Consider the following 26,711-nt stretch of genomic DNA (forward strand, 5'->3'; position numbering starts at 1 on the left):
GCTATCAAATGTTCTTCATATGATAATCCTTTCATTCCCAGAATCATCCTTGTGAACCTTCTCTGAACCCTCAACAATGCCAGCACTTCTTTTCTTCGATAAGAAGCCCAAAACTGTTCACAGTACTCAGGTGTGTCCTCTCCAGTGCCTTATAAAGCCTCAGCATCACATCCCTGCTCTTGTATTCTAGACCTTTGAAATGAATGCTAACATGGCATTTGCCTTCCTCACCACCGACTCTGTTTACAAGTTCACCTTTAGGGTGTTCTGCACAAGGACTTCCAAGTCCCTTTGCATCTCAGATTTTTGGATTTTCTCCCCGTTTAGAAAATTGTCTGTACATTTATTTCTACTACCAAAGTATTTCCAATATTGTATTTCGTTTACCACTTTCTTGCCCATTCTCCTAATCTGTTTAAGTCCTTCTGCATCCTACCTGTTTCCACAACACTACCTGTCCCTCCACCAATCTTCGTATCATCTGCAAACTTGGCAACAAAGCCATCGGTTCCATCATATAAATCATTTAGATACAGCATAAAAAGTAGCGGTCCCAACACTGACCCCTGTGGAACACCACTCGTCACTGACAGCCAACTAGAAAAGGATCCTTTTGTTCCCACTCACTGCCTCCTACCGATCAGCCAATGCTCTAATCATGCCAGTAACTTTCCTGAAGCCCTTAATGGGCTCTTAACTTGGTAAGCAGCCTCACGTGTGGCGCCTTGTCAAAGGCTTTCTGAAAGTCCAAATGTACAACATCCACTGCGTCCCTTTTATCTATCCAACTTGTAATTTTCTCAAAGAATTCCGACAGGTTTGTCAGGCAGGATTTTCCCTGAAGGAAACCATGTTGACTTTGTCCTATCTTGTCCTGTGTCACCAAGTTCTCCATCACCTCATCCTTAACAATTGACTCCAACATCTTCCCAACCACTGAGGTCAGGCTAACTGGTCTATAATTTCCTTTCACAAACAAGAGAAAATCTGGAGATGCTGGAAATCCGAGCAACACACATAAAATGCTGGAGAAACTCAACACGCCAGGCAGCATCTTAGGAAAAAAGTACATTTGATGTTTTGGGGTGAAATTCAGTGTTTTTTGTGTGTTGCTATACTGTAATTTCCTTTCTGCTGCTTTCCTCCTTTCTTAAAGAGTGGAGTGACATTTGCAATTCTCCAGTCCTCTGAGACCATGCCAGAGTCCAATGATTTTTGAAAGTTCATTTCTAATACCACCCCAATCTCTAATGCTATCTCTTTCAGAACCCAAGTGTGCAGTTCATCTGGTCCAGGGTGAGTTACATAGGGGATGCCCTTTCAAAACAGAGATGCGGAGATGCCAAAGGGTGGTGAATTTGTGGAATTTGTTGCCACGTGCAGCTTTGGAGGCCAGGTCGTTGCATGTATTTAAGGCAGAGATTAATAGGTTCCTGATTGGACCTGGCATCAAAGGTTACAGTGAGAAGAATAGGAACTAAAGCTGAAGGGGGGATTTTAAAAAAAGGATCAGCCATGATTTAATGGTGGAGCATTCAATGGACCAGATGGCCTAATTCTACTCTTATGTCTTATGGTCTTATAATGGTGCCCTTAGGTCCTTCAGCTTTTTGAGCACCTTCTCCCTTGTAATACAAACCCCATTTCCAGAAAAGTTGGGATATTCTCCAAAATGCAATAAAAACAAAAATCTGTGATATGTTAATTCATGTGAACCCTTATTTAACTGACAAAAGTACAAATAAAAGATTTTCAATAGTTTTAGTTACTGACCAACTTAATTGTATTTTGTAAATATACACAAATTTAGAATTTGATGGCTGTAACACACTCAACAAAAGTTGGGACAGAGTTAAAATAAGATTGAAAAGTGCACAGAATATTCAAGTAACACTGGTTTGGAAGACTCCACACTAAGCAGGCTAATTGGTAGCAAGTGAGGTATCATGACTGGGTATAAAAGTAGCGTGCATCAAAGGCTCAGTTTTTGCAAGCAAGGATGGGTCATGGCTCACCCCTTTGTGCCAAATTTCGTGAGAGAATTGTTAGTCAGTTCAAAAGGAACATTTCCCAACACAAGATTGCAGAGAATTTAGGTCTTTCAACATCTACAGTACGTAATATTGTGAAAAGATTCAGAGAATTCAGAGACATCTCAGTGCGTAAAGGGCAAAGTTGGAAACCATTGTTGAATGCGCGTGATCTTCGAGCCCTCAAGCGGCACTGCTTAAGAAACCGTCATGCTACTGTGACAATTAAAGCCACCTGGGCTCGGGAGTACTTCGGAAAACCATTGTCACTTAACACAGTCCGTCGCTGCATCCAGAAATGCAACTTGAAACTGTATTACGCAAGGAGGAATCCATACATCAACTCTATACAGAAACGCCGGCGAGTTCTCTGGGCCCAAGCTCATCTCAGATGGACCAAAAGACTGTGGAACCGTGTGCTGTGGTCAGATGAATCCACATTTCAGCTAGTTTTCGGAAAAAATGGGCGTCGAGTTCTCCGTGCCAAAGATGAAAACGACCATCCTGATTGTTATCAGCGAAAGGTGCAAAAGCCAGCATCTGTGATGCTATGGGGGAGCATCAGTGCCCATGGCAATAGGTGAGTTGCATGTATGTGAAGGTACCATTGACTCTGAGGTGTATATTAGGAATTTAGAGAGACATATGTTGCCATCAAGGCGACGTCTCTTCCCGGGACGTCCATGCTTATTTCAGCAGGACAATGCCAGACCACATTCTGCACGGGCTACAACAGCGTGGCTTTGTAGACACAGAGTGCATGTGCTTGACTGGCCTACTGCCAGTCCAGATCTATCTCCTATTGAAAATGTATGGCGCATCATGAAGAGAAGAATCAGACAACGGAGACCACAGACTGTTGAGCAGCTGAAGTCTTATATCAAGCCAGAATGGACAAAATTTCCAATTGCAAATCTACTACAATTAGTATCCTCAGTTCCAAAACGATTAAGAAGTGTTATTAAAAGGAAAGGTGATGTAACACAATGGTAAACATGCCTCTGTCCCAACTTTTGTTGAGTGTGTTGCAGCCATCAAATTCTAAATTTGTGTATATTTACAAAATACAATTAAGTTGGTCAGTAAAACTATTGAAAATCTTTTCTGTGTACTTTTGTCAATTAAATGAAGGTACACGTGAATTAACATATCACAGATTTTTTGTTTTATTGCATTTTGGAAAATATCCCAACTTTTCTGGAAATGGGGTTTGTAGTAACTGCACTCACTTCTCTTCCCTCACAACCTTCAACACCTGGCACACTGCTAGTGTCTTCCACAGTAAAGACTGATGCAAAATGCTCATTTGTTCATCTGGCATCTCCTTGTCGCCTGCTATTATTTCTGCTGCCTCATTTTCTAACGGTCCTATATCCACTGTCATCTCTCTTTTACACACTTGAAAAAGCTTTCACTATCCACTTTGATATTATTTGCTAGGTTGCTTTCATATTCATCTTTTCCCTCCAAATCATTCTTTTAGTTGCTTCCTGTAGGTCCTTATAAGCTTCTCAATCTTCTATCTTCCCACTAATTTTTGCTTTGTTGGATGCCCTCTCTTTTGTTTTTACATTAGCTTTGATATACCTTGTCAGCCATGGGTGTATTATTTTGCCTTTTGAGTATTTTTTTATTTTTGGAATACATCTATCCTGGACCTTCCTCATTTTTCTGTGAAACTCATGCCATTGCTGCTCTGCTGTCATCCTTCCCAGCATCTCCTTCCAATTTACTTTGGCCAACTCTTTCTCTCATACCACTGTAATTTCCTTTACTCCACTGAAATACTGTGATGTCAGACTTTACTTTCTCCCTATCAAATTTCAAGTTGAACTCAATCAGATTGTGATCACCAGTTCCTAAGGGTTCTTTTACCTTAGTTCCCTAATCGCCTCCAACTCATTTCATAACACCCAATCCAGTATAGCAGATCCCCTAGTAAGATTAACGGCAAACTGCTCTAAAAAGCCATCTCGTAGGCATTCAACAAACTCACTCTCTTGAGATCCATTTTCAACCTGGTTTTCCCAATTAAATTGCATGCTGAAACCTCCCATGACTTTCATAACATTGCCCTTTTGACTCACCTTTTCTAATTCCTGTTGTAAGCTGTAGTCCACATCCCAGCCACTATTGGGAGGCTTGTAGATAACTGCCAATCGAGGTCCTTTTACCTTTGCAGTTTCTTAACTCAACCCACAAGGATTCAACATCTTCCGATCCTATGTCACATCTTTCTACTGAATTGATGCCATTCTTTACCAGCAGAGCCTCGTCACCCCCTCTGCCTACCTAGGGTAGTAGAGAGAGCTTTTGGTACATTGGCCTTGATAAATCAAAGCATTGAGTATAAGAGTTGGAATGTAATGGTGAGGTTGTATAAGGCATTGATGAGGCCAAATTTGGAGTATTGTGTGCAGTTTTGGTCACCTAATTACAGGAAGGATATTAATAAGGTTGAAAGAGTGCAGAGAAGGTTTACAAGGATGTTGCTGGGACTTGAGAAACTGAGTTACAGAGAAAGGTTGAATAGGTTAGGACTTTATTCCCTGGGGCGTAGAAGAATGAGGGGAGATTTGATAGAAGTATATAAAATTATGATGGGTATAGGTAGAGAGAATGCACCCACTGAGGCTAGGGGAGAAAAAAACCAGAGGACATGGGTTAAGGGTGAAGGGGAGAAAGTTTAAAGGGAACATTAGGGGGGAGCTTCTTCACACAGAGAGTGGTGGGAGTGTGGAATGAGCTGCCAGATGAAGTGGTGAATGCGGGCTCACTTTTAACATTTAAGAAAAACTTGGACAGGTACATGGATGAGAGGTGTATGGAGGGATATGGTCCAGGTGCAGGTCAGTGGGACTAGGCAGAACAATGGTTCGGCACAGCCAAGAAGGCCTGTTTCTGTGCTGTAATGTTCTACGGTTCTATAAAGCTAATCTTCCCTCTTCCTTTGCATTCCTGAGGAAGGGTCTCAGCCTGAAAGATTGACTGTTTATTCCTTTCCATAGATACTGCCAGACTTGCTGAATTTCTCCAGCATTTTGTGTGTGTTGCTCTGGATTTCCAGTATCTGCAGAATCTCGTGTGTTTCTTATTCTGGCTTCTTTCCCCTTCCTATCCAGCCCTGAAGAAGGGTCTCAGCCCAAAACACTGACTGTTTATTCAGTTCTACAGATGCTCCCTGACCTGATGAGTTCCTGCAGTATTTTGTGTGTGCTGCTCTGGATTTCCAGTGTCTGCAGAATCTCTTGTGTTAATCTCTTTTAATGTGATGGGAGCTCATTCATCTTTCCTGCAGCGAACGCAGTTGGATGAAAGTTTTTAAAATCCTGCATCTGTTGGAAATCTAAAACAAAAGTAGGAAACTCTGTAAATACTCCGTGAGTCTACCTTTTTAAGTCATTCACTTGCGGACAGTATTATGTTATTCAAACCTGATGCCCAATGTTAGGACTCTCAGATAAAGGTTAAGGAAACACACCCCTTCAATCAAATTTAGACCTAAAACTAGATCCAAAAACATAGACTTGTACTGGACAAGGCCTTGCAAATGCCTTCAGGTCTGGTTGCAGCAACGTTAACAGCACCAGACTGCAGTGGTAACTGTTAAACCCTTCAGTGTTGCTATGCACAGAATTGGTTACAACCTTCCATCCGTCCGTGGAGCCAAGGTCTTACTATAAACAAGATTCATACATCCGGTAAAAGCTTTTGAATACAGTGAATTGGACTGAGATCCAGCAGTGATGACAGTCACATACATCTGAAACCAGCAACAGTGAGAGAGGGAATGATTGAACCCCTGCTGTTGAGTTACAAGCAAACAGCATCTTGGGGACAGACAATGTCATGTTTTGTAGAAAGCTCAATAACTCACGCTGTGTCACGAGATGAAATGATTACAGACTCATTCAAACCACTTAAAAACCAACTGTGATACAACAGAGAGTAAACTTGAAAGCTATGGTGAAAACAAACAGCATTCCTGGGATGAAAAACATAAAATACAGGAAATGGTTAACAAGTCTGCAAGTGATATGGAAGCTGAACTGTTTGATGTTGATAACTTTCCATCAAACTATGTAAAAATTCTTTCATCAGAGCAGTACAGTTAGATAAGGTGGGTGGAGGAGCAACACTTCATATTTTGTCCAGGTAGCCTCCAACCTGTTTTTCCAGCATCTGGGAATTTTCCCCCTCTCACTTCTCTCTTCTTCAGTTCCCCACTCTGACTCCCTTCTTAGCTTTTCTCTTTTCACTAGCCCATCACCTCCAGCTGGTGCCCCTTTCCTTCGGCTTTCTCCCCTTTCCTTTCCAGTCGTGATGAAGATTCTCAGCTCAGAAAGTTAAATGTTTATTCATTTCCGTAGATGCTCTCTGATCTGATGAGCTCCTGCAGTGTTTTGTGTGTGTTGTTCTGGATTTCCAGTGTCTGCAGCATCTCTTATATTAAACTGAGATGCTGTTTGCCCTCTCGAATGAATCACAAGACTGCCACTATACAGACTGTGAAATGCTTTTACATGGAATTACAAAGCAACAAGTATTTTCTGTGCTGCTCTCCAAAACCTAACACACTTGTTTGAATGGGGTGGTGTTAGAATGTAATCTCTGATGTCTGTCTAATGTTGATTGACAGGTTGGCTGTGAACAATCTCACCCTGGCCTGTTCTCTGCTGAAAGTGAATGACCGGAGCCACCGCCAGAAGCTGCAGCTCAAGGCTCTGGACACTGTTCTGTTCGGGCCACCCCTGTGTAAGTGACGCTTCTGCTTACCTCCCAGCTCAAGTTTATTGTCATCTGACTGTACGTCTATACAACCAAGCAAAGCAGTGTACCTCTGGACAAGGGTACACCCACAGAAAATACATCCCATGCAGCACATAAAACAAACTATTACCATAAATGAGTTAATAAAATATAATTCGGAATACATATAGTGCACAGCACAGGTAACCAGTGAACAGCTCGCTGTCCTAGTGACCAGACCGTGGTGGTGGCAGGGTATTCATTAGTCTCCTAGCCTGAGGGAAGAAACTGTAACCCAGTCTGGCAGTTCTAGTCCCGATGCTTCTGTACCTCCTTTCTGACTGTAGAAGGTTAAAGAACTTGTGGGATGGCTAGTAGGGATCCTCAATAATGCTCCAGACCCTTTGTATACAGTACAGCGTTCCCGGTAAATGTTACAAGTGAGGGAAAGGAGACCCCTGTGATCCTCTCGGCAGTTCTTACTGTCCTGTGTGGGGTCTTGCAGTCCGATGCCTTGCAGCTTCTGTACCACACAATGAATCAGCCAGACATAACAGTCTTGATGGAGCTGTTATAGAAAGTTGTTAGAATGCCAGTGAGAATTGTGTATTTGCACTCCTCACTATCTCCAAAGTGTAGATGCTGTTGTGTCCTCTTGGCAGATGAGATATTGAGGTACACGTTAGATCATCCATTATGTCCGCACTAAGGAACTCTGTGCTCTTTACTACCTCCACGGTAGTGCCATTGATGTGCAACGTGCCTTCCTAAAGTTCACAGTCATCTCGTTTGCCTTGTCCACTTTGAGACTCAGGTTGTTGTTCTTGCTGTTTGACAGTGGTATGAGAACAACACACGAGATGCTGGAGGGACTCAGCAGGTCAGGCAGCATCTCTATAGGGAACACAAAGTACACTGCAGATGCTGTGGTCAAATCAACACGTACAAAAGCTGGATGAACTCAGCAGGTCGGGTAGCATCCGTTGAAATGAGCAGTCAACGTTTCAGGCTGAGACTCTTTGTCAGGCCTTGGTCCGAAACGTTGACTGCTCATTTCAACAGATGCTGCCCAACCTGCTGAGTTCATCCAGCTTTTGTACGTGTTGATCCCTATAGGGAGATGAACAATGGACAATTCAGGCCAAGAGCTTTCATCTGGACTATTGTCAGCAGGATGATTTATCTGATAACTTCATCCCTCTGTAGATCCCTCCCTTTGCTCTGGGATCCTGCAGCATTTTGTGGACTACTATATAGAGATACAGCACAGTAACAAGCTCTTGCAGCCCAACAAGCCTGTGCCAACCAGTTACACCCATGTAACCAAATAACCTACTAACCCGGATGTCTTTGGGATGTGAGAGGAAACCCATACGGTCACCAAGAGAATATACAGACAGACAGCAGTGAATTGAAGCCGGCTCACAGGCTCTGTAATAGTGTCATGTGAAGTGCTGCCTCACTGTGCTGGCTAAGTGTGAATCAGGGAAAGCACTTTGCCATCTCCTGACCCGTTCTAACCACTCTTTGTACTGACCAGACTTTGTGAGGATGGTGTATCAGCTGTTTCCTGACCTTAAGGCCATAAGACATTGAAACAGGATTAGTCCATTCAGCCCATCGAGTCTGCTCTGATCCATTTCCCTCTCAACCCCATTCTTCTGCCTTCTCCCCATAACCTTTTACACCCTGACTAATCAAGAACCTATCAACCTGCACCTTAAATATATCCCATGACCTAGCCACTTCCATCTGTGGCAGTGAATTCTACAGATACACCAATCTCTGGCTAAAGAAATTCCTCCTCATCTCTGTTTCAAAGGGAAGTCATGAAGTTAGTACTCCACTGTCGGGTATGACTAGCTGGCTTAGCTTGCTGTGGAGCAACTCTGGATCAATAGCATTGAAGGCGGAGATAAAATTCACAAACGAGTCCAAATGTTGAAGAATGTAATGAAGGCACAAGTTAACTGAGCAATTTGCTCTATCAGCAAATTGTACCAGTAATGGACTTGCAGATAGGCCAATGTCATACGTTCAAAGGCTTTCATAACTACTGAAGTTAGAGTGACTGGCCTATAATCATTGTCCAGTGATCTTGCCTTTCTTAGAAACAAGAAGGGTTGTAGCAAGTTTAGAGCAGTCCAAGACCCTGCATTATTGCAGGGAGGTGTTAAATATTGTAAAGACAGGTGCTAGCTGATCCACACAGTGCCTTAGAGTACCAGGTGAGACACCACCGGGGGCTGCAGCTTTCCTAATGTTCTGTTCCTAAGGATGTAACATAAAAAGAAGCAGTTCTGTAAACAGACCCCTGTGGAACACCACTAGTCACCCGCAGCCAGATGGAAAAGGTTCCCTTTTTTTTCCACTCTTTGCCTCCTGCCAATCAGCCAACGCTAATCCATGCTAATATCTTTCCTGTAATACCATGGGCTCTTGAGTTGTTAAGCAGCTTCATGTGGCATTTTGTCAGAGTCCTTCTGAAAATCCAAGTACGCCTCATTGACCAATTTACGTCCTCAAAGAATTCCAACAGATTTGTCAGGCAAGATTTTCTCTTAAGGAAAGCATACTGATTTTGGCCTATTTTATCATGTGCCTTCAAGAATTCAAGTGACAGGTAGAATATAGTGTAGGGAAGTGTAATGTCATGCAGTTTGGTAGAAGGAATAAAGGAGTTAACTCCTGGTCTTCTAGTCAACTCCTGGTCACCTCATTATAGGAAGGATGTGGAAGCTATGGAGAGGGTGCAGAGGAGATTTACCAGGATGTTGCCTGGATTGGAAAACAAGTCTTATGAGGCAAGGTTAGCAGAGCTGGGACTTTTCTCTTTGGAGTGTAGAGGGATGAGAGGGGACTTGATAGAAGTCTACAAGATTATGAGAGGCATAGATAGGGTGGATAGTCAGTACCTGTTTCCCAGGGCATGAATAGCAAACACCAGAGGGCATAGGTACAAAATTAAGGGAGGGAAGTTTAGGGGAGACATCAGGGGTAAGTTTTTTTACACAGAGGGTTGTGAGAGCCTGGAATGACTTGCCAGGGATGGTGGTGGAGGCTAAAACATTAGGAGTATTTAAGAGCCTCTTCGACAAGCACATGGATGAAAGAAAAATAGAGGGTTACGGGGTAGTGTGGGTTTAGTACTTTTTTTTTAGGAATATATGGGTCAGCACAACATCAAGGGTCGAAGGTCCAGTATTGTGCTGTAGTGTTCTAGTGTCTAGTAAATGGGGAGAAAATTCAAAAATCTGAGGTTCAAAGGGACTTGGGAGTCCTTGTGCAGGATTCACTAAAGATTAACTTCCATGGTGAGGAAGGCAAATGCAATGTTAGCATTCATTTCAAGAGGACAAGAATATAAGAACAAGGGTGAAATGCTGAGGCTTTATAAGGCATAGAACAGACCACACTTGGAGTATTGTGAGCAGATTTGGGCCCTTATCTGAGAAAGGTGTGCTGCATTGGGGAGGATCCAGAGGAGGTTCATGAGAATGATTCTGGGAATGAAAGGGTTAATGTATGAGAAGTATTTAATGGTTCTGGGCCTGTGTTTGCTGGAGTTTAGAAGAATGAAGGAAGATCTCATTGAAACCTATCGAATATTGAACTGCCCCGATAGAGTGGATGTGGAGAGGATGTTTCCTGTGGTGGGAGGTTCTATGACTAAGAGGGCACAGCCTCAGAATAGGGGAACACCCATGTAGAACAGCACCGAGGAGCCGTTTCTTGAGCCAGAGGATGACAAATCTGTAGAATTCATTACCACGAACATCTGTGAAGGACAAATCATTGTCAAGTCATTAAAGCAGAAGTTGAAAGGTTCTTGATTGGGCAGGGTGTTGAAGGTTACAGGGAGAAAGCAGGAGAACGGGGTTGAGAGGAAAACGGATCAGCCATGCTCAAATGGTGGAGCAGCCTCGTGGGCTGAATGGCCTAGTTCTCCTGCTGTGGTCCAAGTTTATTATCAAAGTGCATATACGTCACCACATAGAACCCTGAGACTCACAGTAAATAGAAAGAATCATCATGAAACAGCACAGCAGACACAGACAAGCAACCAATGTGCAAAAGACAGCAAACTGCAAATACATGAAAAAAATATTATAATATTAATATTAAGCGTATTGTAAATTAGAGTGATTAGGAATCAATTGTGTTGGGGTGAGTGAAGCGATGTAAGACATTGAATGGTTCACAACTACGATAAAGTAGACTCTTGACCCCATGATCTACCTTGTTAAACATAACGACCATAAGACATAGGAGCAGAATTCAGCCATTCTGTTCATCAGCTCTGCTCCACCATTTGATCATGGCTGATCCATTTTCCTCTCAACCCTGCTGCCTCCTCCTTTCTGTAATCTTCCACACCCTGACTAATGAAGAATCTATCATCCTCTGCCTTAAATACACTAAATGACATGGCTTCCACAGCCGGCTGTGGCAATGAATTCCACAGATTCACCACCCTGGCTAAAGAAATTCCTCCTAATCGCCGTTCTAAATAGACATTCTACTATTCTGAGTCTGTGCGCTCTGGCCCTTGTTTCTGATCTTGCATCTTTTTGACTTTCTGCACTGCATTTTTCCTGGAGCTGTTACACTTGATTCTGCTTTCTGTTGTTATTTTACCTTGCTCTAACCCTAACCCTAATGCAAGAGAAGCTTTTCACCATGCCTTGGTGTAACAGTAGTAATCTAATTCAGCAAAGGTAAACGTCTCCTCTTCTAGCCCTGGTCAGTGAATCTGATAAAAAGGGGTAAAGAGCCCAGCTGATGCATCCACTAGTTAATGGAGGGACATTTGACTATTTTTCTCACAGCCAATTGTACCGAGTGTTGTATTGGAAAACTTTGTTCAAACATACAGACGTCAGCTTTTCTCAAATAACAGACCAGCAGCTAAAAATACAGTTCCTCATCTCACTGCTGCTTTGAAAACAGGAAGAGCTAATCTGGGTTTAATCTCAGCCATATCCCAGCTGATTAATATTTCCATTGGCTCTCAATACAGTTCAAGTTTATTGTCATCTGACTGTATGTATATGCAACCAAATAAATCCATGTTCCACCAGTCTAAACGTATATCAGACACAATGCATAAACCAAAAATCCATGTTCCACCAGTCTAAACGTATATCAGACACAATGCATAAACCAAATAAATCCATGTTCCACCAGTCTAAACGTATATCAGACACAATGCATAAACCAAAAATCCATGTTCCACCAGTCTAAACGTATATCAGACACAATGCATAAACCAAATAAATCCATGTTCCACCAGTCTAAACGTATATCAGACACAATGCATAAACCAAAAATCCATGTTCCACCAGTCTAAACGTATATCAGACACAATGCATAAACCAAATAAATCCATGTTCCACCAGTCTAAACGTATATCAGACACAATGCATAAACCAAAAATCCATGTTCCACCAGTCTAAACGTATATCAGACACAATGCATAAACCAAATAAATCCATGTTCCACCAGTCTAAACGTATATCAGACACAATGCATAAACCAAATAAATGGCCATAAACATGTTAATAAAATATAATTCAAAATGAATGTAGTGCACGGCACAGGTAAATAGTAAAGAACTCGCTGTCTTAGTGACAAGACTTAAGTGGTTGCAGGGTATTCAGTTGTCTCACAGCCTGAGGGAACAAGCTGTTACCCAGACTGGCAGTCCTAGCCTGATACTCCTGTACCTCCTTCCTGATATTAGTAGGTCAAAGAAATTGTGGTATGGGTAGTAGGGATCCTCAACAATACCTTGAGCCTTCATCTGCAATTTGGTAGATCCACAGTGATTTACAGAGCTGCAGAAGCTGCCCACGAAGCAGGTAAGGTGGGAGCAGCCTGGGCTGCTAGTCCACACTGCCCAGAGCGAAGGCACCTCCAGCTCTCTCTGCCAATCTCCACTGCCCCCCTGCCAAAGCAGCTAAGGCACTTCCGTGCTTGGGAAGAGAGCTGGTCCAGGCTCCAGCCCGTTATGTGTGATATATAAAGCTACTGAAATCTACCGGGACAAGAGAAAGCAAAGAAAATACCACCCATGCTGAGGATGTATCAGGAGACAATCCAACTACATAGTTTAAATTTAATTAGCAATATGGAACCATGCCAGGGCTGGCTGAAGTTCCACACACATATATTCCCACTTGACAAATCCTTCAGTGCCCGTTCTCCTCTCATACGTGGCCAGCTCCCTCCCATCCCCGAGGAACATCTGTGCTACTGACTTCAGCCACACAAACACAGAATCCGAGACTGTCATTACAAAATAGTACTGAGGCAGGGTTGTACTGTGGGAGGGGCGGTACTGAGGGAGGATCACACTGTACAATGGACGGTGGAGTGTCAGCTTTTAGAAAAAGTTGATTTAATTCAAAATTAAAGCCTGAAGAATGGTGATGATGACAGAGGAAGGTGTAGGACAGAGGTGATGAAGTGCAGCAGTTTTCTTTTTGGAGGAAGGCTGTTTTGCCAAGTTGTGTTGAGTCTGTGCTCAGGCAGCAGCAGTGGCTGGTGGCTTGCCAAGGTTTGTGCCTGCGACTTTTACTGAGAGCTGGGGCGGATTTCTATCGCTGTTAACATCAGTAAGCCCTCATTCACCTGGTACTTGGCCCGGGATGACTGGGTGAAGTTTTGTGGCGAATCCTTGGACTATAACTCGGACAGTGGAACATGGACAGGGAGGTGTCAGTGCTGGAGTTCATCGCACAGACTTCCCTGGCTGTGCGGAGGAGACTACTGTGCTTTCCCTCTTCATGGAAATGCTTTTCGAAAGATGGATAAATCTTATGACTGAATTAATTCAGCAGCAATTTGATTTCTGACTGTGTGGGGCTCTAACATGGCTGGACCTAGTTTGTACAGAGGAGCCATAGTTTCAGGTGAAAGAACTACTGAAGAGTCACCACCTTTCAGTGTGATATCTCTAAAAAACATGGTGTAATACGATCTCCCTTTACCCTTGATTCATGAGGGGATGTAAGCTCTCATGGTTGTGTATGTGGGTGGGCAAGAGGGCAGTATTTGGATCGGTAAGATGCACCGGAAGTCCCTTTACTACCTACGGTCCCTTAGAGACGTGTCCCTGGCCCCGAGTATGGGGATAAATGTGGAAGATGTCTTTGTACCGGTAGAGCCTGCGACTGGCCCCATACAGAGGGCGACCCTCTTTAACATGCACCTTCACTTCCTGGAAGTAGACTTCCTCCCTCCCCTGCATTCTGAGGTGAGGTTGCCGGTCACCCGTATACTGTTCATGGCAGATGGAGGTCGTTTGGGGCCTCTATCATGAGGTATTCATAGAGTTGGAACGGCCGGGGCTGGAGGGAGCATTACCGGATCCGCTGGGCTATGCCCCAGCCACGATGCATGACGACAAAGAGTACTAGTATATTGGTAAGAATTGTCCTAAACGCCAGGATGCTGACTCCACCATGGTGGCACAACAGGGCCTCCCACATTGCATCTGCCTCCGTTGCTCTTCCCTCTATTGCCGCTCCTTACCCTGAGGCAGAGGGTGGCAGGGACAAATGCAGCACAGTTGGCAAGGAGGCTTGGGTTGAGGTAGAGGGCAAGGCGGCAAGAGGAAGGAGAAAAATCTGCAGGCCTGTCCGTCGTGGGAGGAGGAGCCAGGACCTTCCCCTGGAGGGCACAGATTTCTCTGTGGCTCAGCAAGGGCCTGGAGAAGCCAGGAGGGAAGATGTAGTGCTGAGGACCTCCCCATGTTGGAGGAACAAAAAGGAGGAGATGTGCATTCACTGATAGGGAACCAACTGAAGGGGAAGATTTACCCCCACAAAAGGTTGCATGCTCAGGGCACGCAGACAGCATAAGGCCAAACCTGCTGATGAGTGTTTGAGTCTGCCTGGAAATGTGTGATCTGTCCACATTTTCCTTAAAAAGGGGAAGGATTCAAAAATGGTTGGGAGGGAGCAAATTCATTTCAAGGAGCTCCTGAAAGTCCATAGGGGTGCATAGGCACAGGGTAAGGAGGCCTGCTCCTGCCAGCCAGAACTTTGTCAAGAAAATGTAACATAATCCTAATGAAGGTCACAGTAGCGAGTATTAAGACCATAAGACATAGGAGGAAGAATTAGGTCATTTGGCCCATTGAGTCTGCTCCACCATTTCATCATGGCAAGTCCAATTTTCCCCCTCAGCCTCAAACTCCTGTCTTCTTCTCATATCCCTTCATGCCCTGATCAATCAAGAATCTGTCAGCCTCTGCCTTAAGGACAGAAGACATAGGAGCGAGTCGGCCATCGGCCCATCAAGCTCGCTCCGCCATTCAATAAGATCATGGCTGATCTGGCCATGGACTCATCTCCATCTACCTGCCTTTTCCCATAACCCTTTTCCCCTACTATGTAAAAATCTATCCAACCTTGTCTTACATGTGTTTACTGAGGTAGCCTCCACTGCCTCATTGGACAGAGATTCACCACCCTCTGGGAAGTGCAGTTCCTCCTCAAATCCATCCTAAATTTACTTCCCCGAATCTTGAGGCTATGTCCCCTAGTTCTAGTCTCACCTACCAGTGGAAACAACTTTCCTGCCTCTATCTTATCTATCCCTTTCATCATTTTATATGTTTCTATAAGATCTCCTCTCATTCTTCAGAATTCTAGAGAGTATAGTCCCAGGTGACTCAATCTCTCCTCATGGACAGACAGACAGACATACTTTATTGATCCCGAAGGAAATTGGATTTCTTTACAGCCGCACCAACCAAGAATAGTGAAGAAATATAGCAATATAAAACCCTAAATAATTAAATAATAATAATTTAATCATGCCAAGTGGAAATAAGTCCAGGATCAGCCTATTGACTCAGGGTGTCTGACACTCCAAGGGAGGAGTTGTAAAGTTTGATGGCCGCAGGTAGGAATGAATTCCTATGACGCCCAGTGTTACATCTCGGTGGAATGAGTCTCTGGCTGAATGTACTCCTGTGCCTAACCAGTACATTATGGAGTGGATGGGAGTCATTGTCCAAGATGGCATGCAACTTGGACAGCATCCTCTTTTCAGACACCACCATCAGAGAGTCCAGTTCCACCCCCACAATATCACTGGCCTTACGAATGAGTTTGTTGATTCTATTGGTGTCTGCTACCCTCAGCCTGCTGCCCCAGCACACAACAGCAAACATGATAGCACTGGCCACCACAGCCTCGTAGAACAACCTCAGCATCGTCCGGCAGATGTTAAAGGACCTCAGTCTCCTCAGGAAGTAGAGACAGCTCTGACCCTTATTGTAGACAGCCTCAGTGTTCTTTGACCAGTCCAGTCCAGTCCAGCCGTTCTCAGATCCACCACCAGCTCCTTAGTCTTTTTAACATTAAGCTGCAGACGATTCTGCTCACACCATGTGACAAAGTTTCCCTCTGTAGCCCTGTACTCAGCCTCATCACCCTTGCTGATGCATCTAACTATGGCAGAGTCATCAGAAAACTTCTGAAGATGGCAAGACTCTGTTCAGTAGTTGGTGTAGATGGTGTCCGAGGTGTAGATGGTGAAGAGAAAGGGAGACAGACAGTCTAACCCCCTTATCTCTGGAATCAACCCAGTAAACCTCCTCTGCACCATTTCCAAAGCCAGTATATTCTTCCTTAAGTAAGGAGACCAGAACTGCACACAGTACTCCAGATGTGGCCTCACCAGTAACTTGTATAATTGCAGCATAACCTCCCTGCTCTTGTTCAATCCCTCTAGCAATGAAGGCCAGCATTCCAGTTGCCTTCTTGATAGCCTGCCGAACCTGCAAAACAACCTTTTGTGATTCATGCACGAGCACTCCCAAGTCCCTCTGCACAGCAGCATGCTGCAATCTTTTATCATTTAAATATTAATCTGCTCTTCCATTTTTCCTTCCAAAGCGGATGACCTTGCATTTACCAACATTGTACTCCATCTGCCTTGCCCACACACTTAACCTATCTATGTCTCTCTGCAGACTCTCCATATCTTCTGCACAATTTGCTTTTCCACTCAATTTAGTTTCATCAGCAAACTTAGATGTAGGACACTCGGTCCCCTCTTCCAGATCATTAATATATATCATGAACAGTTGCGGGCCCAGCACCGACCCCTGCGATATACCACTCACCACTGATTGCCAACCAGAGTAACACCCATATATCCCAGCTTTCTGCTTTCTATTAGTTAACCAATCCTCTATCCATGCTAAACATCATCCCCAACTCTATCCATCCTTATCTAATGGATAGGTCTTTTAAACCTGATTCTAATTCTGATTCTGACCTTATCGAACGCCTTCTGGAAATCCAAGTAAAAAACATCCATCTGTTCCTTTCTACCCACTGTGCTCATTACATCCTCAAAAAACTCCAGTAAGTTTGTCAAACAGATTCACCTTTGCTGAATCTATGCTGCGTCTGCCTGATGGATTCATTACATAAAGATTTGGCCTCCTGTGGCAACAAATTCCACTCTCTGGCTAAAGGAATTCCTTCTCATCTTTGTTCTAAAAGGATGGCCCTGTATTCTGAAGCTGTGTTCTCTGGTCCTAGACTCTCCCACTATAGGAAACATGCTCTCCACATACACTCTGTCAAAGCCTTTCAACATTCTATAGGTTTCAATGAGGTCACCCCTCATTCTTCTGAATTCTAGTGAGTACAGGCCCAAAGCCATCAAACGCTCCTCATTTGATAAACTTTACTCCCAGAATAATTTTCGTAATCTTCCTTTGAACCTCTCTAAGGGTCCTTTCTAAGGATGGCTAGAAGGGCCGAATGGCCTACTCCTGCACCGACTGTCTATTGTCTAAGATAATGGCTCCAAAACTGCTCACTGTACTCCGTGAGGGCTCGCAAGTGCTTTATAAAGTCTCACCATTATATCATTGCTTTTATTTGAATTTCCTCTTGAAATGGATGCTGACATTGCATTTTTTCCTCACCACTGACTCGACCTGCAAATTAACCTTTAAGGACTCCCACATCCCTTTGCACCTCATATTTTTGAATTTTATCTCCATTTAGAAAATAGTCTACTCTTTTATTTCTTCTACCAAAGTGCATGACCATACACTTCCCAACACTATTTATTAATTGAAATACACAGCAGGGAACAGGCCCCTCTGAACCAACCAGCTGAGCCATTCAGCAACCCACCGATTTAATCCTAGCTAATCACAGGACAATTTACGACGGCCAGTTAACCTACTAACCAGTCTGTCTTTGGACTGTGGGAGGGAAAACGGAGCACTCAGAGGAAACCCACATGCTCGAGAGAAGGATGTATAAACTTACAGAGGACGCCAGAAATGAACTCTGAACTCTGCCCTGAGCTGTAATAGTGTCACGCTACTGTGGCGCAGATTTTCTCATCTGGTCAGTGGTTTTCACACCATTAACCCGCCTCAATATCCTATCTGCATTTAATAAAAAAATTAAGATTGAATTAGTACTCCTCCACTCATTTTGGCATCTATCTCAACAACCTTCCCAACACCAATTTTAAACAAGATATCCACTCAGCACATCATAGTTGAGAGGTTATACACTCAATTCTTGGTGTGGCAGTAGGATCCAAACACCTCCAGAGGCAAGCTCATAGATAGCTAATGTAGGCTCTAGCTCAGGCGTGGAACAGGAACCATCAGAAATATTAAACAGCCCATTGTATAGCAAGCATCTCTTTACTGTTGTACGCAATGAGAGTTTACCCTGAAATCTGAACATCAATGTACAAGTTTGTATGCATTGTTGAGATGGAGAGGGATGAGGAATTTAATGACATAACTCACAATAATCCCCAGACATTTAACAATAAACAGCAAATTTCAGAAATCAGGAAACAATACACGCTTTAATGTGGATGTCACTATGCATCAATAGTTACTGCAAGGTTCACTGAATACATCAGCCCATAACACTGGTTATGAGCATCACTGCAGTTTTTTGCAAGATCTGTTGATTTTAGCTTTCTTGTTCAAATATAATTTCTGGCATCTACCAAAATAAACAAGTCATGCATACACAAATGGCGTTATCCAGGGATGGAACTGACTGGCATCAAGCTGCAACATATTTTATTAATGCAATACATTTCAAAACATACAGGAAGGTGAGGGGTGCAGTGGATCACAAGATTAAGTAGCATACATCTTTGGACAACTGCTCCATCTGACGCTGTTTTGTCCATGCTCCTAATCTGTCTAAGTCCTTCTGTAGCCTCTCTAATTCCTCAAAACTACCTTCCCCTCCACCTATCTTCGTATTGTCCGCAAACTTTGCAACAAAGCCATCAATTCCATCATCCATCATCCATCATTGACATATAACATTAAAAAAATCAGTCCCAATCTAGTTCTTTGTGGAACACCACTAGTCACTGGCAGCCAACTAGAAAAGACTCTCTGTATTTCCACTCTTCTCCTCCTACCAATCAGCTACTGTTTTAATCGTGCTAGTACCTTTCCTGTTGTTGGAGTTGGACAGTGCACACCAGGGCTACGTAAAAAGAGCGACTTTTTAATCAGGGCGGTGATCGAGATTTTGAAGGCAAAGTTTTGCAGTAGTTTTTCTGAGTTGAGGAGCGACCAATCAGCAAGAGGGATTCATTAGAGAGGGCCAATGAGGACAATTCAAGTGCAAGCTGAGTGGCCATTCTTTTGGAGCGTGCCAGTGGCCATTCTTTTGGAGCGTGCCAGTGGCTTTGGATCATCAGGGTTGGGTGCAGTTGATTGTCCCATAAGTTACTCTCTCTGTTTTCTTACTTCTTTATTTCTTATCTATTAATGCACAGTATAGTGAGAATGGCTCCATGGTCAGTGTTTCGTACTGTGTGTACTGTTTGAGATGAGGGACGTCTGGGAGACCTCCGTTCTCCCAGATAAACACATCTGCACCAGGTGCACCGAGCTGCAGCTCCTGAGAGAATATATTAAGGAACTGGCGATGCAGCTCGATGACCTTCAACTCAAATGGGAAGGTCATTGACAGGGAACAGAAGACTGGGTGACTGTCAGGAGAAAGAGGGGAAATGCACAGCCAGTGTAGAGAACACCTGTGGCTGTTCCCCTCTATAATAGTTTTATAACTTTAGATAATATCGAGAGGGACAACCTATCAGAGGAGAGCCACAGTGACCAGGTCTCTGGCACTGAGTCTGATGCTGTGGCTCAGAAGAGCAGAGAGGCGAAGAGTGTCGATAGAAGATTCCTTAATCAACGGAACAGAGGAAGGTTCTGTGGGTCCGATAGAGACACCTGGGTGGTATGTTGCCTCCCTGGTGTCAGGATCAGGGATGTTCCAGCAGCCCAAATCAGGAGCAAGAGCAGAGCACAACAAGGAGGCTTCATGCAGGTTGATGACGCTTGTTTAAAAGGAGAGCTTCACCAGTGTTCGGGCTCATTCCGGCGGCCCGATCAGTGACGGGAGCAGGCCATGGCGACAAGGTTTCTCGCAGGTCAGAGATGTTTGTTTACAAGTACAAAGGGGACAAGTAGGGCCTTGTTGGGAGTAGGTCAGTGGTGAGAGTAGGAGCACCAGGCTTTGGCTCAAAGCCTGGTTCAGCTTGGAAGAGCTGTTGCCTCTGGGCAAGCTTCTGTTAAGCTTTCTCTTTTTTTCCCCTTACTGTACCTGGTGTGGTAAATGGCCGTTGTGTGTTCTTCATGCCCGAAGTTGTTAGAGCTGTCAGGGAGGGTTTAAACTAATTTGGCAGGGGTGTGGAAACCGGAGTGAAAGGACTCAAGATAGGACAGATGGTAAAAAAGCAAAGATAGCGTGCAGTCAGACTGTCAGGAAGAACATGTAGATGATAGGACACATTGCAGCCAACAAGTGTTATATCTCAGTGCACGAAGTATAAGAAAGAATGTGGATTATCTTGTTGAACTATTACAGATTATCAGGTGTGAATCATGGCCGAAGGATGGTTGTAGTTGGGAGCTGAATGTCCAAGGTTACACATTGTATCGGAGGGATAGATGTAGGCAGGGGGGTGGCGTGCCTTTGCTGGTTAAAAAAAAACAGCATCAAATCAGTAGAAAGGTGTGACATAGGATTGGAAGATGTTGAATCCTTGTGGGTTGAGATAAGAAACGGCGAGGGCAAAAGGTCCCAGATTGCAGTTAATAATAGGCCTCCCAACAGTAGCTGGGATGTGGACCACAGATGAAAATGGGAAATACAAAAGATGTGTCAAAAGGACATCGTTATGATAGTCATGGGAGATTTCAACATGCAGGTCAACTGGGCTGGTAATGAATCTCGAGAGAGTTAGTTTTTTGAAATGCCTACAATATGGATTTTTAGAGCAGTTTGTCACTGAACTTTTTAGGGGATCAGCTGCACTAGATTGGATGTGATTAGGGAGCTTAAGGTAAAAGAACCTTTCTAGTGATCACAATATGATTGAGCTCAACTTGAAATTTGATAGGGAGAAAGTGAAGTCTGACAAAGTAGTATTTCAATAGAGTAAGGGAAATTACAGTGGTATGAGAGAGGAGTTGGCCAAAGTAAATTGGAAGGAGCTGTTGGCAGGGATGACAGCAGAGCAGCAATGGTGTGAGTTTCTGTGATAAATGAGGAAGGTACAGGATAGATGTATTCCAGAAAGGAAGAGCTACACAAATGGCAAAATTGTACAACCGTAGCTGACATGGGAAGTCAAAGCTAATGTAAAAGGAAAAGAGAGGGCATATAACAAAACAAAAACTAATGGGAAGATAGAGGATTGGGAAGTTTTTAAAAACCTACAGAGAGCAACTAAAAGAATGCTGGAGGAATGCAGCAGGCCAGGACAATGAAACTGCAAGGATTAAAAAAAAGCCATGATGGGAATCATATGTATAGGCCTCCAAATTATAACCAAGATGTGGGGTTGACATTACAAAGGGAGCTGGTAAAGGCATGTAATAAGCATAATGTCACAATTGTAATGAAGAACTTCAATATGCAAGGAGATTGGGCAATAGACAATAGACAGTAGGTGTAGGAGTAGGCCATTCGGCCCTTCTAGCCAGCACCGCCATTCAATGTGATCATGGCTGATCATACACAATCAGTATCCCGTTCCTGCCCTCTCCCCATATCCCTTGACCCCTCTATCTATAAGAGCTCTATCTAACTCTCTCTTGAATGCATCCAGAGACTTGGCCTCCACTGCCTTCTGGGGCAGAGCATTCCACATATCCACCACTCTCTGGGTGAAAAAGTTTTTCCGCATCTCTGTTCTAAATGGCCTGCCCCTTATTCTTAAACTGTGGCCTCTAGTTCTGGACTCACCCATCTGCGGGTACATGCTTCCTGTCTCCAGCGTGTCCAATCCCTTAATAATCTTATAATAATCAAATCCCCTCTCATCCTTCTAAATTCCAGTGTACACAAGCCCAGTTGCTCCAATCTTTCAACATATGACAGTCCTGCCATTCCAGGAATTAACCTTGTGAACCTATGCTGCACTTCCTTAATAGCAAGAATGTCCTTCCTCAAATTTGGAGACCAAAACTGCACACAATACTCCAGGTGGGGTCTCACCAGGGCCCTGTACAGCTGCAGAAGGACCTCTTTACTCCTATACTCAATTCCTCTTATTATAAAAGCCAGCATACCATTAGCTTTCTTCACTGCCTGCTGTACCTGCGTGCTTGCTTTCATTGACTGATGTACAAGAACACCTAAATCTCGTTGTACTTCCCCTTTTCCTAACTTGACTCCATTTAGATAGAAATCTGCCTTCCTGTTCTTGCCACCAAAGTGGATAACCTCACATTTATCCACATTAAACTGCATCTGCCATACATTTGCCCACTCACCCAACCTGTCCAAGTCACCCTGCATTCTCATAACATCCTCCTGACATTTCACACTGCCACCCAGCTTTGTGCCATCAGCAAATTTGTTAATGTTACTTTTAGTCCCTTCATCTAAATCATTAATGTATATTGTAAACAGCTGTGGTCCCAGCACCGAATTTTGCAGTACCCCACTGGTCACAGCCTGCCATTCCGAAAGGGACCCGTTAATCACTACTCTTTGTTTCCTGTCAGCCAGCCAGCCAATTTTCAATCCATGTCAGTACTCTGCCCCAATACCATGTTGGTGTCGGATTACCAGAGGGGGGATTTGTTGAGGGCCTATGAGATGCATTTTAGAGCAGTCTGTGCTTGAACCTCTTAGACTGGGTGTTGTGTAATAGCCCAGATCTTATCACGGAGCTTAACGTAAAGGATCCCTTAGGAGTCAGTGTTCATAATATGATTGAATTCATACTTCAACTTGAGAGGGAGAAGCACAAGTTGAATATATCAGAATCACAATGGAATGAAGGGAATTACAGGGGCATCTGAGAGACTTTGTCCAGATTGGAGGAGGATACTGGCGGGGATGATGGCTGAAGATTCTGGGGATAGTTCACAAGGCGCAGGATAGATATGCCCTAGAGCAGAAGAGGTTCTCAAATAGGCAACCATGGCTGACCAGAAAAGTTGAAGAGTGCATAAAAGTTAAGGAAAGGGCATATAAGGTAGCAAATTGGAAAGCTTTTAAAATCGAACAAAAGGCAACTAAAAAGCTATAAGAAAGGAAAAGATGAGGGCAAACCAGCTGAAAATATAAAGCAGGGTACTAAAAGTTTTTTTCAGTTATACGAAGAGTAAAAGGGAAGTGAGAAAAAGGGGGTCTTTTCAATTTGACTGCCAGTGATGAGTGGTGTTCCTTGGGGGGTTGGTATTGAGACTGCTAACTTTTTAAATTGTTTGTTAGTGATTTAGATAATGGAATTGATGGCAACGTTTGTGGATGATACGAAGATAGGGGGAGGGTTAGGTAGTGTTGAGGAAGCAATGTGATTGCAGCAGGACTTAGACCAGGGGTCGGCAACGTTTACCACTAAAAGAGCCAATATGGACCCATTTCCCACAGAAAAGAAAACACTGGGAGCCACAAAATGAAATAACACTGCATACAACGGTTTTTTTTGCCTTTATGCTATGTATAAACAAACTATAATGTGTTGCATTTTTGAAATGGATGAACTCCTGCAGAGAAAACGAAATTACATTTCTGCATGCAACAAAAACATTTTGAACTCCGAAAAAAAGACGTTGGGTTGAAGGTTACTCCATAGTTAGCCTACCTTGGATCGAAGAATTAAAAGAATGCGCGCACTGGCGGGTGTCAGGCATTGGCAGTGGTGATGTATATTAATAGCGATAAAAACACGTTGTAGCGGTGTAGCGCTACACGCAGCGCTAAAATAAAGACTGCAGTCAAAGGTAACTTTATTCGAACTAAACAGCCTTGCTTTAAAGCCTCGCTCAACCCGTCCCCGTGGGCGCGGATGCTCCAAAAGACACGTACTCACAAACCCCCGTAGGCTATCTCCCTTAGTCGGAACGGTGGCTAATTGTGAGCCGGTTCGGATGTGCCAGGAGATGAGGTCTCCGCAAAGTTTTCATATTGTACAAGATCACCATAATCTTCAAATTTCGAATTACTTTTCAAAAGCTAACAAACCACGGGGAGCCGCATCACAGAGATCAAAGAGCCGCACGTGGCTCTGGAGCCGCAGGTTGCCGACCTCTGACTTAGACGAATTGGAAGAATGGGCAAAAATGTGGCAGATGGAATACAGTGTTGGGAAATGTATGATAATGAATCAGAAGTGCAGAGGGACTTAGAAGTCCTTGTACAAAACTCCCATAAGGTTAAAAGAAGGCAAATGCAATGTTGGCATTTATTTCAAAGAGAAAAGAGTCCAGCCAGTGGCATGAGCTACAGGGCAATAGAGGAGTGGTGCAGTTAAAACAGAAAGCAACAAATACTGGACTGAGAGTGTTGTGTTTGAATGCACGCAGCATAAGGAATAAAATGGACGATCTTGAAATTCAGCTACAGATCGGCAAGTCTGACGTTGTGGCCATCTCTGAAACTTGGCTACAGGATGGCTGCCATCGGGAGCTGACCATAGTAACATAAAAAACCTACAGCACAGTACAGGCCCTTTGGCCCACAAAGTTGTGCCAAATATGTCCCTACCTTAGAAATTACTTGGGTTATCCATAGTCCTCTATTTTTCTAAGCTCCATGTACCTATCCAAAAGTCTCTTAAAAGACCCTATCGTATCCACCTCCACCACCATTGCCGGCAGCCCATTCCATGTACTCACCACTCTGCATAAAAAACTTACCCCTGACATTCCTGTACCTCCTCCCAAGCACCTTAAACCTGTGCTCTCTTGTGGCAGCCATTTCAGCCCTGGGAAAAAGCCTTTAACTATCTAACGTTCAAGGATATACAGTGTATCAGAAAGATAGGTTAGTAGGCAGAGGGGGTGGTGTGGCTCTGTGTATAAGAAATAATATTAAATCATTAGAAAGAGAAGACATAGGATTGGAAGGTGTTGAGTCTCTATGGGTTGAGTTAAGAGATGGCAAGAGTAAAAGGACCCTAATGGCAGTTGAATACAGGCCTCCAAACAGCAACCAGGATATGGATTACAAATTACAGCAGGAGATAGAAAAGGCGTGTCAGAAAGGCAATGTCATGATAATCGTTGGAGTCAATTGTTCAGGATGTGGTTTTGGAGTACTTGAAGACACATGATAAGCTATGACATTATCAGCATGGTTTTCTCAAGGGAAAATCTTGCCTGACAAATCTGTCGAAATTCTTTGTGGAAATAACAATCAGGAGAGAAAAAGGAGAAATGGTTGTTGTACTTATGGATTTTCAGAAAACTTTTGACAAGGTTACGAGCTCATTGTATTGCAGGAAAGAGTCTAGCATGGATAAAGCAGTGTCTCATTGGCAGGAGGCAAAGAGTGGGAATAAAGGGAGCCTTTTCTGACTGGCTGCAGGTGACTAATAGTGTTCCACAGGGATCTGTGTTGGTATTGATCCTTTTTACGTTTTACGTCCATGATTTGGATGATGGAATAAGACCATAAGATTTAGGAGTAGAAGGCCATTCAGCCCATTGAGTCTGCTCCGCCATTCAATCATGGGCTGATCCACTTCATCCAGTCATCCCCATTCCCCTGCTTTCACCCCATACCCATTGATACCCTGGCTAATCAAGAACCTATCTATCTCTACCTTAAATAACCCAATGACTTGGCCTCCAAAGCCACTTGTGGTAAAAAATTCCACAGAATTACCACCCTCTGATTAAAGTAATTTCTCTGCATCTCAGTTCTAAAAGGATGTCTATCAATCCTAAAGTCATGCCCTCTTGTCCTAGAATCCCCTACCATGGGAAATAACCTTGCCATATCTAATCTGTTCAGGCCTTTTTAACATTTGGAATGTTTCTATGACATCGCCTCTCATTCTCCTGAACACCAGGGAATACAGCCCAAGAGCTGTCAGACGTTCCTCATACGGTAGGTAATCCTCTCATTCCTGGAATCATTCCCGTGAATCTTCTCTGAACCCTCTCCAATGTCAGTATATCCTTTCTAAAATAAGGAGCCCAAAACTGCACACAATACTCCAAATGTGGTCTCATGAGTCCCTTATAGAGCCTCAACATCACATCCCTATATTCTATACCTCTAGAAATGAATGCCAACATTGCATTTGCCTTCTTCACAACTGACTCAACCTGGAGGTTAACCTTTAGGGTATTGTGCACAAGGACTCCCAAGTCTCCTTGCATCTCTGCATTTTGAATTCTCTCCCCATCTAAATAATAGTCTGCCTGTTTATTTCTTCCACCAAAGCGCATGACCATACACTTTCCAACATTGTATTTCTTTTGCCACTTCTTTGCCCATTCCCCCAAACTATCTAAGTCTCTCTGCAGGCTCTCTGTTTCCTCAACACTACCCGCTCCTCCATCTATCTTTGTATCATTGACAAATTTAGCCACAAATCCCTTAATACCGTAGTCCAAATCATTGACATACATTGTAAAAAGTAATG

At 43.6% G+C, this 26,711-nt stretch overlaps 1 protein-coding gene across 2 annotated transcripts in view; it reads left to right on the forward strand.

The window, feature by feature from the left end:
• stim1b (stromal interaction molecule 1b) overlaps positions 1-26,711 on the forward strand; it is a 198,077-nt gene that overhangs the window by 120,131 nt on the left and 51,235 nt on the right. For both annotated transcript variants that reach the window (XM_059963541.1, XM_059963542.1), the window contains exon 5: positions 6,670-6,785. In XM_059963541.1, coding sequence (XP_059819524.1) covers positions 6,670-6,785 — 116 coding nt within the window. The remainder of the gene's footprint in view (positions 1-6,669; positions 6,786-26,711) is intronic.

The sequence above is a fragment of the Hypanus sabinus genome, chromosome 3 (genome assembly GCF_030144855.1).
Source record: "Hypanus sabinus isolate sHypSab1 chromosome 3, sHypSab1.hap1, whole genome shotgun sequence".
Taxonomy (NCBI): domain Eukaryota; kingdom Metazoa; phylum Chordata; class Chondrichthyes; order Myliobatiformes; family Dasyatidae; genus Hypanus; species Hypanus sabinus.